Here is a 20,845-nt window from a genome sequence, read left to right on the forward strand (position 1 = left end):
ACATTTGATAAACCGTGTTCTTAAAAAAGTGGCACAGAAGCACCTTGTTCGATGACACTATCTTTCAGATTTCATGTCTTGGAGAAATGATCAAGGTGAATCAAACATGGACAAAAAGGATCCTCCTTGTAAGATGGATATGTTGTTGTCATGGAGCTACAAAATGTGATTATTTTTATGAATTCACATGTTTCATTGTAACTTAAAAGAAAACATATACATATATTTAACCTATGATGGCAGGAGGATTGGTCCTTTATGCATACATGTAATAAAAAAACAGAACAATTGATCTTGCTTTTTGATTTTCCTTTCACCTTCTATCTTTTGTAATATCTCCAACATCTTATTATTTTCCTCCATGAATTAAACATCTGAAGTTATTCTGGATAATTTCTTCCACCGGCAACCTGTGATAATGGAAATTCAATCATATATTAGTCTCATGTATTCATCATTCCTTCATAATTCAGTTTTGTTCATATAATTAAGGCTAGCAAGAGGCAGACTGTTTGTCGACTCGTTAATAGTAGTCTTAATCTACTATTAACATTCTTATGTTCAATCTCTTTTATGCTAATAATCCAATTTCCCCTGTTGTTAAGGTAGTGTAGTTTATTTTCTTTGCTATCATGTGTTGTTCAAAACATGCTCATTTTTCTTTTCCTTTTGTTGTTTGCAACTTTTGCTTCAGCGGAGTCAGCAAAAGTCCAAATGCAAATTTATGTCTCAGCATCAGAAGCTGTAATTCAGTACATTGATAAACTCTTTGATTCCAGAAACTTGGGAACAGATTGGTGAACCATGGATTGTATTCATATTGTGTACAATATGATTTTGTATTAGGAAGTTATATGGGATTAATCATGTATTCACCAGTATCATTTCTTATAGAAGTTGTCTATATTGTGCAATATAGATGTTTAAGAATAAACTTTTATTGCAATCTTTTAAGTTGATGTATGGATCAAACTTCTTACTCTTGAATTATGTATATTTTGCATTTTAAGTCTTTAGTAATATATTTTGAGATTGTCTTCAAATTGTAGAGAAAAAAAAATCTAAAATATATATATATATATATATATATATATATATATATACATACACACATTTGCGGCTGTTCAAACAGTCGCATAAATTTGTGATTTTTTAAAAAAAAATATACATTTGCGGCTGTTCAAACAGTCGCAGGCATAATAAAATATAAATTTTAATTAGACATTTGCGACTGTTAGCAAATGTCGCAAGTCCCTTAAATTCCATATAAATCTCCTCATTTGCGACTGTTAGCAACAGTCGCAGCACCTTTGCGGCTGTTGGTGCGTCTGTTCCACGAAGGGTTGCAAAAGACAGCTGCGACCCCAACATCTGTGACTGTTGGGGAACAGTCGCAAATGTACATTTGCGACCCTTCTAACAGTCGCAATCAGCGTTTTTAAAAGTCGCAAAATGCAATTTTTCTTGTAGGTTCGACGGTGGTGGTTTGGACTGGGTTTTGGTGAAATTATGAGAAGAGGATGAGTTTTTTGAGAGGAAGAAATGAAGAAGAAGAAGAAGAAGATTTCTCACGTGCCAAACTACTATTTTTTTTGTTATTTTTGGTTTTTTTTTAATTAATTATACGCGTGGAATTAAAAAAAATACAAAATAAAAATAAATACACATGTGGCGTACCACATAAGGTTGACTGGGTCAAAATTGGGCTTTTGCAAAAGGGGGTAGACATAGGGGGTCACAATTGTCATTTTTTTTAATAGGGGGCCAAAATCGCAACTTTTGCAAACTTAGGGGGCAAAAAGTGGGTTTTAGCCTAATTATTATTATTATTATTTTGACAAATGGTAAGTATTACTGAATATGTGTGAATTCAATAAATTGAAAATCAAAATATTTGTTTTTTAGAAAATTAATTACTTATTTTGAATTATTTGGTCTCGGTTGCAAACCTTATACATCATTTGTTTAAGACAAATGTTAGCGAGTATGGGATATTTTAAAAAAGATAAATGGTAAGTATTAGTTATTATTTTTTTGACAAATGATAACTATTAATGAATATGTGTGAATTCAATTGTGTCAAAAAAAAATGTGTGAATTCAATAAATTGAAAATTAAAATATTTGACTTTTTAAAAAATTAATTACTTATTCTAAAATATTTAAAAAGTGATCGAGACACTCGTTAACAAAATATTTTATTTAATGAACCTAACAAGTGAAAAGTTGTTTATAATTGAGACGTAATAATTTTTGTTGTTTGCAATTTCTTTTTTATCTTCTCATGCACCTACTTTGAAGCATCTATATGTCGTGTTTCTTTTTTTTTTTTCTCGATTGTTAAATCATAATTATATCGACATAATGACAAAGTTTGTTTGTGACATGCGGTTTAAGAATCATGTTAACAAAAAGACGTTTCCAACACTTTATGATATACATTTTTTTGTCTCAATCCTTCGGTTTTCAGGAAAAGGCCTCTGATAATCTATAGTTGGGTCAAGAGGTGAATTAAGATTGACCAAGAATTATTCCATAAACAAATTGAACATAGGTTCTCCTAAAAAATTTATCTTTCATAAACTTGTTGCTCAATTGAGCCGAATTGCTTGGTTAGAATAATCATAAATATACCAATTAGGGCCATCCTTCCATTCCATACATCACTTGACTTCCATTATCAACTAAGGCAAGACATTCCTTGGCTCCTTGCTACTCGAATTCGTTCTCAAACCTCATACTTTCTTCCTCTCTTTAAATATTAGTTTCCTAACTTTCCCTCATCTATATGATCCTTACATATTTTGGCTATGCTTTTAATAGTATATATGGATTTCGATTTGGATTTATTCTTTGGTTTCCTTTATATTGGTCAACCGGTGGATGCTTTTGTATTTTCCTAAGGGAATGATGTCCCCTACTCTTTCTTGACGAGGCCACCATTCTTGGTTTGCTGCTCAACATTCTTGAGGCTCTCTGTTCCTTTCTTTGCTTTATCAATCATTCATTTTTTGGCCTTATTCAAGATATTCCTATCAAAATGGACTTTGCTTCGTAGAATAGAGTGATTCCTTGAAAATAGTATGTTAGTTTCAATGCAAAGTATTTGTAAGTGCGAGTATACATTACCTTAAGTTATAATATAAAGAGATCATACCCACAAAGATTGTGACGTTGCTTTCAACTTCTTTCTAAACATAAAACTTGTTTGCATGAAAACAAAAGAAATCATTTTAGGGTTTCAACTATAAAAGAAAATTTTAATGATAACATAAACAACAAAAGTTAATTTTAAATTTTAGAGGTAAAAGATTGGTTAAATACATAACTTGGTTAAAATAGAGGTTTTCATATATCATAATATTTCTACATTGAACAACATCCTGGAGATAATAAATTAGATCAAAATGGTACTCATTAACAACAAAAGTGATTTAGCTCGTGTTGAGCTTAATCAACGAAATAGAAATTGAATAGAATAAGAATAAAAATAAATTTTCATAAATCAATAGATGTATTTTAAAGTTACTGATGAAAAATTACAATCACTCACTTAGTAAAATACTCTTGTAGCTTAAATCTCTTATATTTAGCTCTAAATGCTTCCAAGTTCCAAGTGAACTGAATGTAGTTCATGATGTAGAAATGAGGTTGAGATCTAGGGTGGCTCTTAAGGTTTCAGTAGCAGCAGTGAAATAGTGGAAGGATTGATAACATAACATTTTACGATATTTTTTAGTTATGCTTTATTTAATAAATTAATGTTTTTATTTAAGTTTTATTTGTGTTCTACTACATTTGCTTTTTATTTTGAATAAATAGACAATCCAAGAGAAATATGAGTAAATCATGCAAAAAGGTGGGAAACACTTCAAAGGATAAAGACTTGTTGACCAAGCAAAACCATGGAACAATGAATCCCTCTTTCAAGGACCAAGAAGTAGAAAATAACCACCGAATAAAATAGTAACAGCATGTAAAATTAATTTTGCTGGTTTTTCTTTGTAGAACTTGGATGAGTTTGTGTTAATGTCATCCTTAAACTCTTGCAATTTCTGATAGTGAATGAAATCAGAGAGCTTAGCTATAAATAAGAAAATTCTAAGCTTGATTTCACACCACATTAGACCATAGAACTCTTGCATTGTGCTCTTGTTTTCAACCAAAGTTTCTTTGTTTTTATTTACTTGCTTTCTTAACTTTTATTAGGAAGCTCGTCACTATGATGAGTGAGTAGTCTCTCATTGTCTTGAGATCATGGAAAGTAGTCCATATGACAAACTTTCCACAATCCATTTCTTTTCTTTTGTCAAGGGAATTCAAAACCAAATATAATCTAAGTGTGTTTAAGAAAAATATTAGGCAACCACTTTAATCGAGAGACAAAGAAGTTGATGAAAATATAAGAGTAGACAAAGATTTCGAAGCATGATAATAGTCTAAGAAGTTTCAGGATAAAATGAATAATCGGGTTTAATGGGTTGAACCAACGTAGAAATTGTGAGAATGGGTCGAATGGATTTTATATACTTTTGAGACTACTTAATGAGTAAATAAAAGATTAAAGACTAAACTAATGGTTTATTATATAACCTAAATGTCCTGAGAGAACAAGATTATTTGAATTGTGTGAATAATTAAAAGACTAATTTAAAAGTAAAAAATTAAAATAAACAACTAAGAAAGTAATTTTGTCTAATTTAAAAAGACGGATAAACAGCCATTTGGTAGTACCAAGTACTAACAGATTAGTGAATGTTTGTGTATTTGGGAGACTTGGAGATGGAATTTGATTTATGTTATACTTCTCTTGCTCATTTAACTTTGTTATATTGATGATCAAGTTGTACTGCTATAATGATTTGATCACTTATGAATTTATGATCAAAAGTTTTCCTATGTGCATTTGTAAATTGTGAAATGCTGCTAGCATGATGATCAAGTTGTAGTGCTATCATAATTTGATCAATTATGAATATATGATCAAAAGTTTTGCTATCACAGAAAGTACTATCAGTATCAAGGATTTGGCGATGAATTATGGATCTACTGGATCAGAAACATGGTTTATGTGCATTAGTAAATTGTGAAAGGCTGCTAGCATGATGTTGACAAATAGACACTTTCTAGTTCAAAAATGACATTCCAATACATCAATTATGATCGAAACTAGTTTCAGACCTCACTGCATTTATCAGCATTCTCATTATGGTCAAGACTAGTTCAGCATTCTCACTGTATTTATGCAGTCGGGAAGCTACAAAATGTGATTCTTTTTATGAATTCACGTTATTCCATTGCAAATTAAAATAACCAAATACATATTCAGACTATATGATGGCAGCAGAATTAATCCTTTAGGCATACATGTAATCAAACGCAGAAACAAAACAATTGATCTTGCTTTGGGATTTTCCATTCTCCTGTATAATATCTCCAACATCGTTTTCCTCTTCCATGAATGAAGCATCTGAAATGCTTCTTGATGACTTCTTATACCAGCAACCAAGCTAATAAAATGCCAAAAAGTATGTTAGTAATTAAACATATAGAGACAGATAAAAAAGTTATAATGGAAATTCAGTCATACGATCAAATTCCACATAGTAGGTCAATGAAACACATGCAAGCAATGTTGTCAATCGAAGATCCCAGAAAATAGCGGTTTGATCAAATTTGTATATGCTGAAGTGCTATAGCGCCTCTATAGACGCTATTTGACAACACATTGTATTAAATAGTGCGTCGCAAAACAATAACGATTTATTTGAATTCTGCTACGCAAACTATAGCACCGCAATTTGAAAGCACTCGTTTCAATACATATCGAGTGTGTTTGGAAACCAGTTACTTGACAACTCATTCCAAAGCTTCATCCCCCAACAGTATCAATAGAGCTACAATTTACAAATTTTTGCTCAACTCAACCAGAAAAATGGACTCATTATTTGCAACAAAGTTTTGAGGGAAATGAAATTAATGTATGTTACACCTCTTACACAAATTAGCTGAGTATAACAGCACACGATTCTAAACAATTTTTTGTTACCCCCACTTTGCACAAAGCTAATTGTTATTACAACACATTCTTTCTAATATCTACCTTTATTGATACATGCAACCACACAACATACCCATCCCATAAATTTCAAACAAATACAATTTGGTTCTCCGTCCAATTGGGACAATTATGCACCGATGCAAAGCTACATGAGCTAAAAAATTAAATTGTTGCAAACACCGGGGAGTATATCCCAAATACACGGCAACATTGGTGCATGGTCTCATTCATTCATTAGTATCATATACACTCCTCCTCTCCCAATTAATAAAACAATATGATTAAAATAATGTACTATTATCCTAAATCCATGACCATTTCATATTTGAGTTTTATTTAAAACATTCTGAAGACAAACCAAATGAAGAATGTCCAAGTTAGATATTGAATCATCTTCTAGATATAATTAAGGCCATCAAAAGGCAGCCTGATTGTCGATGTCTGAAAATTGCCAGAAGAAAATGTGTTATATTAAATTCATGGGAATGTCGACTCCTTAACTAGACGGTCATTAAAAGTTGCAATCAACCTAAAAGCAATCATAAAAACGAATATTTACACAATCTATTAAGATGAGAACGACATATATGAATTTGCATAAATCCAAACAAGTAAACCATGGAAAAGGAACTTACTTTCAACAAACCGAAATTAAACTTTCAACAAAATCCTTGGCCATGTTCCAATATACATAATTGTTAGTTCCATCATCTCTCCAATTGTTAGTACGCACGGTGATTCCTGTTCGCTCCACTCTATTATCTCTCCAATTGTAGATAATTGCTTCTGATTCTTTACTACTCCACAATATGAGTGTATCACCATCCTTAGAAAGAAATAATGGGTGGAACCAAAGGTCATACTTCAACATCTGGTCACTAAAGTCATAGTCCAATTGAAGATCGCGATAACTAATTTTAAGAAATTGAGTCCAAGACTCTTCAATCCCAAATTCCTTCATCTGCCATATAATAAAATCAGTATCCTTGTAAGAATAAGAAAAACAAAGACAGTCCCCCAACACACCAACAACTGGCTCCACATGCGACACCTCATCATAACCCCGAGGCAACCGATATTGATGGTATGTCTCAGTTCCCAAATCAAGTGAAACAATAACAATCTGATCAACAGTAATATCCTTCACCGCCGGATCATTATAATAAGTGATCGGGATGTCACTGTGAATAGCCAACCAGTTAAGCCTGCCATTAAGAAACACATCAATATGCCAAAGTCCATCATAATGCAAAGGAAAAGGAAGAACCGGGAAACTTTCAATGTTTCTCCAAACATTATCCCCTAAACTGAAAACTCTCACATCGGTTGTCACTTGATCATGATCATAAATGTAACGTGACGCAACCACTTTAAAAGTGCCAGTGGAATTATCACAGCCAAAATTGAAGACGAAACCACGATCATGAAAACACCCAATTTTTGGAGATATTTTCCTAGTGGCTGGGTTCCATATACGGAGCCAGTAATCACACTCATAATCATAACATTCAGCATCAATGAAACGATGACCAGTCAAACAGATCAACCCGTTAGAGGAACCAGCTATATGAGAGCAATCTTTTTCAATCAATAGAGAGTGAGGATCAGCAACAAGGGTAAAAGAAGGGTTATCGAGTAAACGAGGTATAGGATATGGAATGATACTGGCATCAAAATCACCATACTCATACTGAGTGATTAGTTTGAATTGTGGATTTTGTGATTTTGATTTCTTGAGATGGAATTTCACAAAATTGGGATCGGAAATGAGAGTGTTCCAAGGATTACTTACACATTTGAAACGAAGAAGTGATTTCACAGGAAGTAATGAAAGGAACTCTGTGAGGAGATCGTCGGAGAAGAACGCCCGCGACATGGCTGATTGTGTGATCAACACAAACGCGGCAGAGTTGTAGTTCAAAGGGTCTCAGCTATATTTAAATTTAATTGAATCTTTATATAATACAAACTAGTAACATACCCGTGCATCCGCACGGGTACTGGTTGGTCGTGGATGATTTTATGCAGATTGAATTCGACATTATGTACTTGTGAACAGTTTAAATTTAGACCATTTAAAAGTTAATTAATGTTAACTTTGAAAAGTATAGGAATTAGATAAAGTCATTGCTTTTTTTTAAGAAAAGATACTATCATTACTTTTTATATGCAAGTTAACAATAATAATATCAATTTATATATTTTTCTCAAAAAAAATATCGACTTATATAATTTTAGAATATGTTTGTCAACTTGGTCATGTGTATAATAATCATTTTAAAATTTTAACGGTGACAAAATGTTTGGTGTATAATTATTATTTAAACTTTTAAGGAGTGATAACTTGTCATGTGTATAATAATAATTTTATCATATGTATTAGTAATGAATTGTCACATTGATGATATTCTAAATAGTTTAAAACGATTTAGCTGGAACAATTTTTAATTTAATAACTAACAACTTGTCCTATAAAACAATGTTAGTTTAGTCAATGACAACTTATCTCGTGTGTTTTATTTTATTTAAGAAATTTTAGTCAATGCTAACTTATCCCGTACATTTTAGTTTATGGGGTTCAATATTGTTATAGAATTGAAATGTGGTGATATTATAAATAGAAAGAACAATTTTTTTATAGATATCAAAGAATTTTCTGCATCAAAGTTAGTTTAGTCAGCGACAATTTATCCCGTGCATTTACGTTACTTTTGAAATTTTAGTCGATGCCCACTTCTCCAAAGTATTTCAGAATCTACAGTTTTTTTAATGAATATCCACTTATCTCGTGCATTTTAGTCTATAGGTGTTGAATATCATTTTAGAATTGAATTGAGGTGATGATATTCTAAATAGTTTAAACATTTTAGCAGGAACATTTTTTTTTATAAATGACAACTTGTTGTTTAAATCAAGGTTAGTTTAGTCAATGACAACTTATCTTGTGTATTTGATTTATTTTTGAAATTTTAGTCAATGTTCACTTATCCCGTGCATTTTAGTTTATCAAGGTTCAATATCATTATAGAATCGAAGTGAGGTGACATTATAAATAGCTTGAACGTTTTTGCAGGAACACTTGTTTATAAATATCGTGTATCAAAGTTAGTTTAGTTAGCGGCAACTTACCCCATGAATTTGTGTTACTTTAAAATTTTTAGTCAATGTCCACTTCTACCATGAATTCCAGTTATCTACGAAATTGTATTCAATGTCCACTTATCCCGTGCATTTTAGATGATAAGTGTTCAATATCATTGTAGAATTGAATTGAGGTGATGACATTCTAAATAGTTAAAAAGTTTTAGCAGTTTTTTTTTTTTTATAAATGACAATTTGTCCTGTAAATAAAGGTTAGTTTAGTCAATGACAATTTATCCCGTGTATTTGAATTATTTATGAAATTTTAGTCAACGCACACTTATCCCGTGCATTTTAGTTTATGAGGGTTGAATATATCATTATAGAATTGAAGTAAGTTGATATAATAAATAGTATGAACGTTTTAGTTGGAACATTTTTTTTTTATAAATAACAACTGATTTTGTGTTTCAAATTTAGTTTAGTTAGTGATAGTTTATACTCGTACATTTATGTTACTTCTAAAATTTTAATGCTCAATTCTTCCATGCATATTAGTTATCTACGAAATTTTAAGCAATATCCACTTATCCCCTACATTTTAGATGATAAGTGTTCAATATCATTATAGAATTGAATTGAGGTGATGATATCCTAAATAGTTTAAACGTTTTAGCATGAACAATTTTTTATAAATGACAACTTGTCCTGTAAATAAAGGTTAGTTTAGTCAATCACAACTTATCATGTGTATCTGATACATTTCTAAAATTTTATTCAATGCACACTATCCTCGTGCAGTTTAGTTTATAAGGGTTCAATATCATTATATAATCGAACTGAAGGTGATATTATAAAATGAACAACTTTTTATAAATAACAATTGTTTCAGTGTATCAAAGTTAGTTTAGTCAATGACAACTTATCCCGTGTATTTTAGTTTATAAATGTTTAATATCATTGTATAATTGAATTGAGGTCATGATATTCTAAACAGTTTAAACATTTTAGCAGGAACAATGTTTTTATTTTTTATTTTTATAAATGACAACTTGTCTTGTAAATCAAGGTAAGTTTAGTCAATGTCAACTTATCCTGTGTATTTCACTTATTTCTAAAATTTTAGTGAATGTCCACTTATCCCGTGCATTTTAATTTATGAGAGTTGAATATATCATTATAGATTTGAAATAAGGTGATATGATAAATATCATAAATGTTTTAGCAGAACCAATGTTTTTATAAATAACAATTGGTTATGTGTATCAAAGTTAGTTTAATTGGTGATAGTTTATCCTCATGCATTCAAGTTATTTCTACAATTTTAGTCAATGCTCACTTCTCCCAAGCATATTAGTTATGTATGAAATTTTAATATATATCTACTTATTCCGTGCATTTTAGTTGATAAATGTTCAGTATCGTTATAGAATTGAAGTGAGGTGATATTCTAAACAACTTAAACATTTTAGCATGAAAGTTATTTTATAAATGACAACTTGTCATGTAAATCAAGGTTGGTTTAGTTAATGTCAACTTATCATGTGTATTTGACTTATTTCGGAAATTTTAGTCAATGTCCACTTATCTCGTGTATTTTAGTTTATAAGTGTTTAATATCATTGTAGAATTGAATTGAGGTGATGATATTCTAAACAGTTTAAACATTTTAGCAGGAAAGTTATTTTATAAATGACAACTTGTGTTGTAAATCAAGGTTGGTTTAGTTAATGTCAACTTATCCCGTGTATTTGACTTATTTCTGAAATTTTAGTCAATGTCCACTTATCCCGTGTATTTTAGTTTATAAGTGTTTAATATCATCGTAGAATTGAATTGAGGTCCACTTATCCCGCGTATTTTAATTTATAAGTGTTTAATGTCATTGTAGAATTGAATTGAGGTCCACTTATGCTGTGTATTTTAGTTTATTAGCGTTTAATGTCATTTATAATTTTTTTTAATAAATGACAACATATACTGTAAATCAAGTTAGTTTGGTCAATCACAACTTACCCCGTGCATTTATTTATTTCTAAAATTTTATTGAGTGTCCACTTATCCCGTGCATTTTAGTTTATGAGAGTTCAATATCATTATAGAATCGAAGCGAGATGATATTATAAATAGCAGGAACATTTTAACATGAACAAATTTTTACAAATAACAATTGTTTCCGTGTATCAAAGTTAGTTAGTTTATTCAGTGACAACTTTTCTGGTGCATATACGTTACTTCTGAAATCTTAGTCAATGCTACTTCATCCATGAATTTCAATCACCTATGAAATTTTAGTCAATGTTCACATATCTCATGCATTTTAGTTGATAAATGTTCAATATTATTGTAAAACTGAAGTGAAATAATGTTATTCTTTTATAAATGGCAACTTTGTCTTTAAATCTAGTAGCGACAACTTCTCATGTTTATAAGAATTTTTTTGAAATTTATATCAGCGGCGACTTAGGCCGTGTATAATAATTATTTTAAATTTTTTATCAATGAAAACATGTATAGTGTCTAATAATTATTTTTAGAGTAAATTACACTACTCTCCCCTCAAAAATGTCTGAATTACACTTCCCCTTTCAGTTATGTTAAAATATACACTCCCCTCCCTTAAAAAGTAAAATTTATACTCCCTCCCTTATAAGATGCTTGAATTACAACCCCATCTCTTAAATATTTAATATGCATTACACTTTGATCTATTTTAACATAAATACATATTTGTATGATATATTAATTTTGAACCACCATTTAAGAAAAAATAATTCATTTTTTTATAATTTAAATGTCAATGATAATTTAATTTCCCGTGTATAATAATTAATTTTAATTTTTGAGCATTGACAACTCGTCTTGTTTATAACAATTATTTTAAAATTTGTAACAGTGGCGACTTAGCCCGTGTACAATATTTACTTTAAAATTTTTGTGGTTAATATATATCCCATTTTTTATTGTTAAAAAAAAAATCTACTTTAAAATTAATAGTAGAGACGACTTAGCCCGTATATAGTAATTACTTAAAATTAATAGTAGAGACGACATGTCTCGTGTATTGTAACTATTTTTAACTTTTTAGTAGTGACAACTTTTCTTGTGGATAATAATTATTTTAAAATTAAAAGCATTGACGACTTAGCCCGTGCATAATAATTATTTTAAAATTTTGAGCATTGACAACTCGTTTCATCAATAACAATCATTTTTAAATTTGTATTAGTGACAACTTGACCCATGTGTCGAAAATATTTTTATTTATTTTTATCAATGACAACATGTCGTGTATAATAATTGTTTTTAACATTTTGAAAGTGACATCATATCATGTGCATAATACGTTATTTTAAAATTCGTATTAACGATGACTTGTCCCATGTATGGTACTCCCTCCGTCCCAAATTGTTTGTGGCTTTAGGGAAAAAAGTTGTCCCAAATTATATGTCGTTTTACAATATCAATGCAACATTAATGTTACTTTTCCCATAATAACCTTAACTATTTATTTTTTTGAAAGACCTTAACTATTTATTATTTTCTCTTCTTTCAATTATTTCATTTATGTTTTCCATATTATTTATTAAGAACAAAACTAAAATGCCCAAAACGTCATACAATTGTTATTAACAAACTAAAATGCCTAAAACGTCATACAATTTGAGACGGAGGGAGTAATTGTTTTACACGTGGCAACTTTTCATTTGTATAATAATTTTAAATATTCAAGCATGAACATTTTTGACATATATATATTAGATACCGATATAAATATATAAAATTTTTTGATATGTAAGTCATAGAAATTATCCTTCATAAAAAAAAAAGTCATAGAAATTTATTAAATTTATTTTTGTATTCTGAACCTCATTTTTTAAGCTTGTAGTTTGACCAAAATATTAAAGAATTTAACCAAATGTATAAATCTACAATTAACTCAATTTAATTTCCTTAAAAAAGAAATTTAACTCAATTTAATTGATGTTTGAAGTCCAAAATGGTGGCCCCCACGCATAGAAAATGAAATTTACTCGAGTTTTCAATGGGTGGGATCAGTAACAATTCATTTATCCTTTTGTTTTCTCTCTCCTCAAAAAATCACAGAAACATTTTCTCTCTTCTCTACTCCCACCCTAGCCGCCACCATGCCACCACCAACTTCATCCTTCTTCCTCCTCTATCTTTCTACACTCATACCGTAGCCGCCACTGTGCACCACCATCTCCATTACTTCTTCCTCCTCTATCTATCAAATCTATTTATAGATAGAGATATTTTTAATTTTCACAATCACCAATTTGTAACTTAGATCTTGACCACCACAAATCTTTTCTCAAAGAACTTTGACTACATAAATACTCTATTCTATTTCCTCTACAAACCCCATGTTTTTTTTTTAATCATAGCAAGTATGCCGGAAACCACCGTGCTGGAAACCGCCGTGCCGGAAACCACCATATCAGAAACCGGTTTCGCCTCTTATATGCCTTTTAAGGTCAGTTTTATGTTCATCTGAAACTGATTTCTTCATTGTTTAATACATGCAACAATAAAATCACATGCATCAAAAGAAAATAAAGGGTTTGATTGGTATCTGTGTTTCTTATGATGAAACAAAATTGGTTATCACTCAACAACAAAAATAAAATTTTGTTTTGCTGGTAAATATTGTTGTTTTCAACAATCAATTTTTTTTGTTTTTGTAAAAAAAAATCTATTTTTTTTGTGTTTAATATCAGAAATCTGATACCAACAAAAAGATCTATAATAAAATCAATAAAAAGAAACTATTTACTTCTACCAAAAAGAAATAATTTGTTTTTGAACTTCATGGGTAAATAGTAGTTAATATTTCATTTCTATGCTTTAAATGAAAATTAGATTTTAACTCATTTTTAAAAATATCTATAAAAAAAAAACTCATTTTTGAAAAAACATTAAGAAAAAAATTAATAATTCATCTTAAATATTGATATCTATTATTCTGTTTATTTTTTTTTTCTCTCAAAAAAGTATGTATACCCACATATTGTGGTATTTTTTTGTTGGTTTGGAAAAAAAATTAAAACATATGTTATTTTTATTTTGCAGAACATCCTGTCCACAGTAGGAGAGCAACTTTTAAATCAGCTGCAAAAAGAGGTACATACATTAGGAAAAAGTGAACAAAAACTCTTAATAGGAAAAGTGTAAGATTTTCTTCTTGAAAATGTTTTTGGATCTATGTTTCTTCTTCATCATCTTCTTAATTTAAAGAACAATAATGTTATTTTAATATATTATCTATAGATCTAAAAAAGTTAGGTTGATAAGATTTTTGTTTCACATAATGGATATTTTGGTTCTATGTTTCTTCGTAATCTTCTTAATTTTATCTTAAGAACAATAATATTTTTTTTGGACGGTGTTTAAAATAATAATTTTTTTGAATGCAACACTGCAAAATAAAATTAAGGTATTCAATTTATTATTAATAAATAATGTCTTTGTTTGTAGTTTGTTGAAGAGACTTGAACATCATTTGACTTTGCTGCAAGAAATTAATACAAAAATTAGTAATTTATTTTGTTGAGGATTTATGAATTAAACCAATTAGTAATTTAGTAATTCTCATGGTTTACTTACTTGTGTCTCTTTTCTTTGTTTGCAGATTGATGAAGAGACAAGAACTGCTTTCAACTTTCCTGCAATAACATTTCTAGATCAAAAATTGTAGTTTTCATAAATACAAATAATGAAAAGGTATATGTTAGATAAAGAAAAGAGTAAATTTTAGACACTTTAGACATCAAATGAACTTGTAGATCTGAACTTGTAGACACTTTGAATGTCATGTTTTTGCAGCACTTCAACTACTTGTTTTGATGAGTAAAGAACTGTCACGTTTCCTGCAAAATAAAATTAAAGAGGAGAAGATGGAGATTAGAAAGTTTGAAAACCTACAAAATAAAATTGAAGAGTAGAAGATGGAGATTAGCAAGTTTGAAAAGAAGAAAAAATATAGAACTTGATCTTTCTTATTATTTCTCTTCTCTCACCTGTTCTTGGAAACAGAAAAGTGAGAATGAAAAAATTGTTGAAAGTGATTTTGAATATATGATTTCAAAAGGTTGGTGTTTTAAAATTTAGGGGGGAGTTTCGAAATTTGAATTGTGTGATAGGACAAATAGGTAAGTGCTGGCTGACATTGAAAAATGGGAAATGTTTAAAAGCAATGAAACTATTAGTTGATCTATGAATATACAGGTAAGCTTTTTAGTTACATTGGAAGTATGACTTATTTCTCATGAGCAATTGAACCAAACCAAAACACTATGACATCATTAAAGCAAAAAAATATCAATTGTACTGATTTAGTTGCAAAAGATAAATTTTAGACACATTTTACCCTTAAATTGATGGCGTGGCAGAAGGTTAGCATGGGTTAAATTTGTTTTTTCCACAGCATCTTTTTTTCTTATATTAAGAAGGATGGATACATCTATAAGCGATAGTACACGTGGCATCTTCCTGCTCTTCATCTCATTTAATGTTTTTCTATCAACCAATCAAAATGGATATTGAATCATTTATTTTTTATTAGCCAATCAAAATGGATCAATGACTCATTTATTTTTAATGAGCCAATCAGAATTGATTATGACATTATTTTTTTTCCTATATATATAGACAAATTGTTTTTCATTATTTTCATCTACATCTTCCTCCCATAAAAATCATTGTTTTTAAACCCATTCTTTTTTCTTTTATTTGTTTATTTCTTATTTTTTATTGTTGTTTAACATTTATTATTTGTATGTTACTTTTTGTTGTGATTTCTTATGTTGTTATTTTCTATTCATGTTCTCTTTTAAAATTTTCTTTTGGTGTTTGCTTCTATATTCTTTGTTTTTGACCGGATCTCTATTCATGTTTCTATTTTCTTTTGTATATACAAAAAAAAAATGTTTTTATGGCTCCTTTGATTTATTTAAAAGAGACAACAACAAAACTAATATTTTATAATTAGAAAAATAGATATTTGAGTGGAAAAAGTTAATTAATTGATGAGCGTATAAATAAAAAACAAAAACAAGACCTTGCGTTAGTGTATAGTGTTTTTGATTTTTTTAGTTTTATTTCCTTCATCTTTATGAAATATTTAAATGAATTCATACTATTATTAAAATAATATTCTAATTAAAGATTATTATATTATTATATTTTTTTAGAAAAAAATATTAATGTTTTATTCAACTCCATATCTTTGTATTCGTTCTTTTTTTTAAGGAGCATTCATTCTATTATTAAAACTTATAACCACAAATGGTTTAAAATCGACTCCATATTTAATTCTTTCCTCAATATTCGTTCATCCTTGACTTCTACGGAAAAACAATTCTTTCAAAACACTTCTACAAACTTGAAAAATTAAAATTGATTAATTTTGAAATTGTAATCATAGTAATTTAAAAAAATAAATACGAAAACCAGGTATTTTGGCTCAAGTTGTTTATGAACTCCATCAAATAATTTTTTTTTGGGAAAACCCGAATTTTAGTTACTTCGCAGTTGAACTCTTCTCTTAGAAAATGTAGGATTAACAAAAATAAAAATATAAAGACACATAAATACCCATTATTGTTATTTTCGGGAATAAATGCTCATTATCATTTTTCCTAAAAATAATCATATAATATACAACAATATAATTTCCACTAAACGGTCTTTATTACTTTTCTAAAAATAATGAAATTGAATATGTCATCATATTTTTACACCTATTCCTTTTTTAAAAAATGATATTGCATAGGTTTGTACTACATACAAATTTGCTTTTTTTTTTTTCTTTTCATGCTACTAACAAAGTTCGATTTTGTTATACAATAAAGGATCAAGCTACACTAACTTACACAAGTTAAGAGATCAATTTGACTTATATTAAAATTAAGGGACCAAACTGAGATTTTAAAATAAGTTTATGGGCTAAATTGACCAATTTTAAAGGGACTAAATTGAACATTAAAATTAGTCACAGGGCCAAAGTGACATTTAAGCCAAAGAAAAAAAATTAACAATATGGAAAAATCATATAATTATAGAAATAGTAATAACAACAACATTTAAAAGGAGAATTGAATGATGTTATTAGCATTAATATTTGCTATCATGTTTTTTTTTTTTTAAATATGGTAACATGTCTGTGATTTTTTTTATTATAAGTTAATACTAAATTACTAATGGTAGCATTACAAAGGAAGGTATACTCAATTGGTAAAAAATTGACTTAATTGCAAGGTAATTGATTTAACTTATGGTGCCTGCGCAAGGACTTCTTTAGTGAATGATTTACAAGTACCTCTCTAAATGCTCTTTGAGCCATGAGATTTGTTCTGACCCTGATGAGCTTCCGAAGCCTAACTCATCTAAACATTTTATCATTTTTTTTAAATTGTAAATTTAAAAAAAAAATTAAAAATGAAAAATCTCAACTTTCTGATTCAAAATGAAAGCCTAAATTTTAACATGTTCTAAAAGAAAAAAGATTAATTGAAAACATTTTTTAGGAAAGAATATTCAATAAAATGGAAAAATCATATAGTTATAGAAATAATAATAACAACGTTTTGAAGAAGAATCGAATGTTACCCAAAATTAATTGAGCTAACCGATAATTTTTATAAATTCCAATTTTACTGATTTTCTACAAAGTCTGTATTGCAAATTTTTTTAAAGTACGTTGTGTCATTTTAACAGCATAATGCATGTAAATGTCTTTTAATAACAATTTTTTAATGCATTTATGTCTAATTTTATAAATAAAAATGTACATGGGATAACTCTTTAATGATCATTGCACTAACGATTTTTGCGGTATAATATTTAACGAAGTTAATAAAATAAAATAAAAAATCACAATGAATTTATTTTTAATAAAAAAATACATCGACGGATGTTGATTTTGTGAAAGGTATGAAATATGATTTCATCTATCTTCAATGATACTAGCAGTGTTCAAAATTCAGAACCTCTAAATCTAAAGTTTGTCTTTTTACTACTAGACTAAACCCTAAGAGTTTAAAAATCACAATTAACTAGACTAAATCGTGAGAGTTTATCATAATGCCGGGATTTCCAATGGAGCCTACATCGGGTTGGGTAATCATGTTAGGCCAATAGCAATCACGCAAGTTAATTTGACACTACATCTTCACGCGGAACCTTAAAGCCCTAGACATATGGGTCATCTCATTTATATGCTGATCAAATTCTACTCTTTCTTCCAATATGTAGAACGTTAACTCACACTTCATACATTAACGTATTTTAATTAAGTGTGTGATTTTATGCATTCGTAATTATGTGACGTAGCCATAAAAAGTAAAATAGAGACACAAGCATGTTCAAAAATGTGGGTTAGTGGTGATTTCATTAGAAGCAAAATGAATACGAAAAAGGACATTGAATATGAGAGAAATGATAAGAGAAAAAGATATGTAATGTGTTTTTTGTCATGAGTTGGAACCTCTAAATCAAAAGTTTGTCTTTTTACCACTAGATTAAACCCTTAGAGTCGGAAAATCGCAATGAACTAGAAAATGCATTTTTAATTCAAATTAATCATTATAAATAGCATATTCATTATACAGGAACCATCTCTCATCTTGGTTTTTTACTGAAAACAATTTTTTGGTTTAATTGTTATTCATTTTTGGAATTACACGATCAAACACATTTTTTCAAAAGTTGTTGGTAATTTTATGAGTTTCTTGAAAGGGTTGAGAATTCCTCGATAGTTAATTTACCAAAACATTAGACTCAATTAAAAACACACCACATCATTTGAAAACCTATAATAAACATGTATGTTGTCAACTTAGCATAACATAAAATTGCTTTTCCAAGGTTAAATCCTACCAAAGACAAAAAAAATAAAAGAATTTGAAATAATACAAGTTGAATGAAATAAATGGTATGAAAGAGAGCAACATCGAAAAACTTCAATTTAATATTTGGGTTAATTAAGTAAATGGTCCCTATAAATATTCAGAAATTCATTTTTAGTCCCTGTAAATGGTCCCTATAAATATTCAGAATTTCATTTTTAGTCCCTATAAAATAAAATCGCACTTTTTAGTCTCTTCGTCAGCAATTTTAGTCCCTGTAAAATTTTCCATCAACATTTTTAGTCCCTGTAAAAAATTTACGTCACCATTTTCGGTCCCTAAAATGCTAAAGGAAAATGTCACAGAGACTAAAAAGTGTGATTTTATTTTGTAGGGACTAAAAACAAAATTCTGAATATTTATAGGGACCATTTACTTAATTAACCCTTAATATTTTCCATAAGAAGAATTAGACTAAACCAAAAAAAAAAATGTCACATCATTTTAAATTTTTTCAATAAGCATGTATTTTATCAACTAAGCATAATACATCTGCATTTGTCTAATGTAAAATCCCATCAAATGCCAAAAGTAATTGAATTTGAAAAAAAAAAAATTTAAGGTTGTATAAAAAATATAGCATTAAAGCGAATGACATCTAATAACTAAAATTTAAGATAAAAAAAAATCAAACAAATGACATTCAAAAACTAACAAATTAGTTTATCATAATGTTAGGCCTTCCAATAGAGCCTGCATTAGGTTGGATAATCATGTTATGCCAATAGCAACCAAACAAGTTAGATTGACACTACGTCTTCACAAAAAACTTAATTAAGGCATTAGGTAAATGGGTCATCTCATTTCTATCTTGATCAAAATCTACTCTTTCATCCAATATGTAGAACGTTAACTCACACTTGAAAATGTTACCATAGTTTAACCAACTGTGTGATTACATGTGTTCTTAATTATGTGACATAGTCATGAAAAGTAAAATAGAGACACAACATGTTCAAAAATTTGGGTTGATGATGATTTCGTGGATGTATGTTTATGTTCCTTTCTTTCACAAGAAGAGATAAAGAAAATTAGAAGAAAGAAAATGAATACAAGAAAGGACATTCGATATGAGAGAAATGATAAGCGAAAAAAATATGCAATGAATAATACGAGTTGTGAATAATACGAGTTATCCATAAGAGAATAGTGAATAATACGAGTTGTCGTTAATTTTATAGATTTGTTGAAGGAATTGAGGAATCTTGAGTAATTATTTTACCAACAAATTAAACTTAATTAAAAAAAACTCAATATCATTTTAAAATGTTCAATAAGCATGTATTTTGTAAACTCAACATAACACATATGCATTTTTCCATTGTTACATCCCATCAAATACCAAAATTCAAGGAATTTAAAATAATAGAGGTTGAATAAAAATATAGCATGAAAATGATTTTAACATAAGAGAAATGATAAAGCGAAAAAATAAGGAGTTTGTGCTTTGTCTGCGAGAGTATACGGAATATATTAAGTTGTTGGGGGACTACCGGGGATCTAAAAACTAAAAAAAAAAATTCATCATAATTTTGGAACTACCGGGGAATCCACACTGCGTATGATTCCCACAGTAGACTAGAAACCACACGAGTGAGATTGATACAACATCCTTACAAAAAAATCTTATAGCATCAAGTATATGAGTCTTTTTACTGATACCTTCTTTGAGATCTACTATTACATCCAATATAGAACTTTAAGGAATTAGCTAAGTATATGGGTATATCATTTAAATGTTCTTTAAAATTTACTCCTGCGTTCATGCAAAAATT

At 29.0% G+C, this 20,845-nt stretch overlaps 1 protein-coding gene and 1 long non-coding RNA gene across 5 annotated transcripts; one reads left to right on the top strand and one right to left on the bottom strand.

Annotated features, from left to right (window-relative positions):
* Positions 1-5,105: 5,105 nt before the first annotated feature.
* On the bottom strand, positions 5,106-7,951 carry LOC146926177 (F-box/kelch-repeat protein At3g23880-like). Its single transcript, XM_085708076.1, has 2 exons — positions 6,696-7,951; positions 5,106-5,509 (listed from the first exon to the last, which is right to left on the bottom strand). The coding sequence occupies exon 1, from the start codon at positions 7,934-7,936 to the stop codon at positions 6,698-6,700; it is 1,239 nt and encodes a 412-aa protein (XP_085564202.1). The 5' UTR covers positions 7,937-7,951; the 3' UTR covers positions 5,106-5,509; positions 6,696-6,697.
* A 5,237-nt stretch (positions 7,952-13,188) lies between these two features.
* On the top strand, positions 13,189-15,406 carry LOC146926178 (uncharacterized). Of its 4 annotated transcripts, none has more exons than XR_015034041.1 (4): positions 13,189-13,639; positions 14,236-14,333; positions 14,795-14,886; positions 14,989-15,406. It is a non-coding gene; the product is annotated as an uncharacterized LOC146926178 (long non-coding RNA). The 4 variants fall into 4 exon arrangements; XR_015034043.1 differs by having other exon boundaries at positions 14,236-14,286; XR_015034040.1 differs by having other exon boundaries at positions 13,191-13,639; positions 14,795-15,406.
* The last annotated feature ends 5,439 nt before the right edge of the window (positions 15,407-20,845 follow it).

This window comes from Medicago sativa, chromosome 4, assembly GCF_051527215.1.
Source record: "Medicago sativa cultivar Bolivia chromosome 4, Bolivia_mono, whole genome shotgun sequence".
Taxonomy (NCBI): Eukaryota; Viridiplantae; Streptophyta; class Magnoliopsida; order Fabales; family Fabaceae; genus Medicago; species Medicago sativa.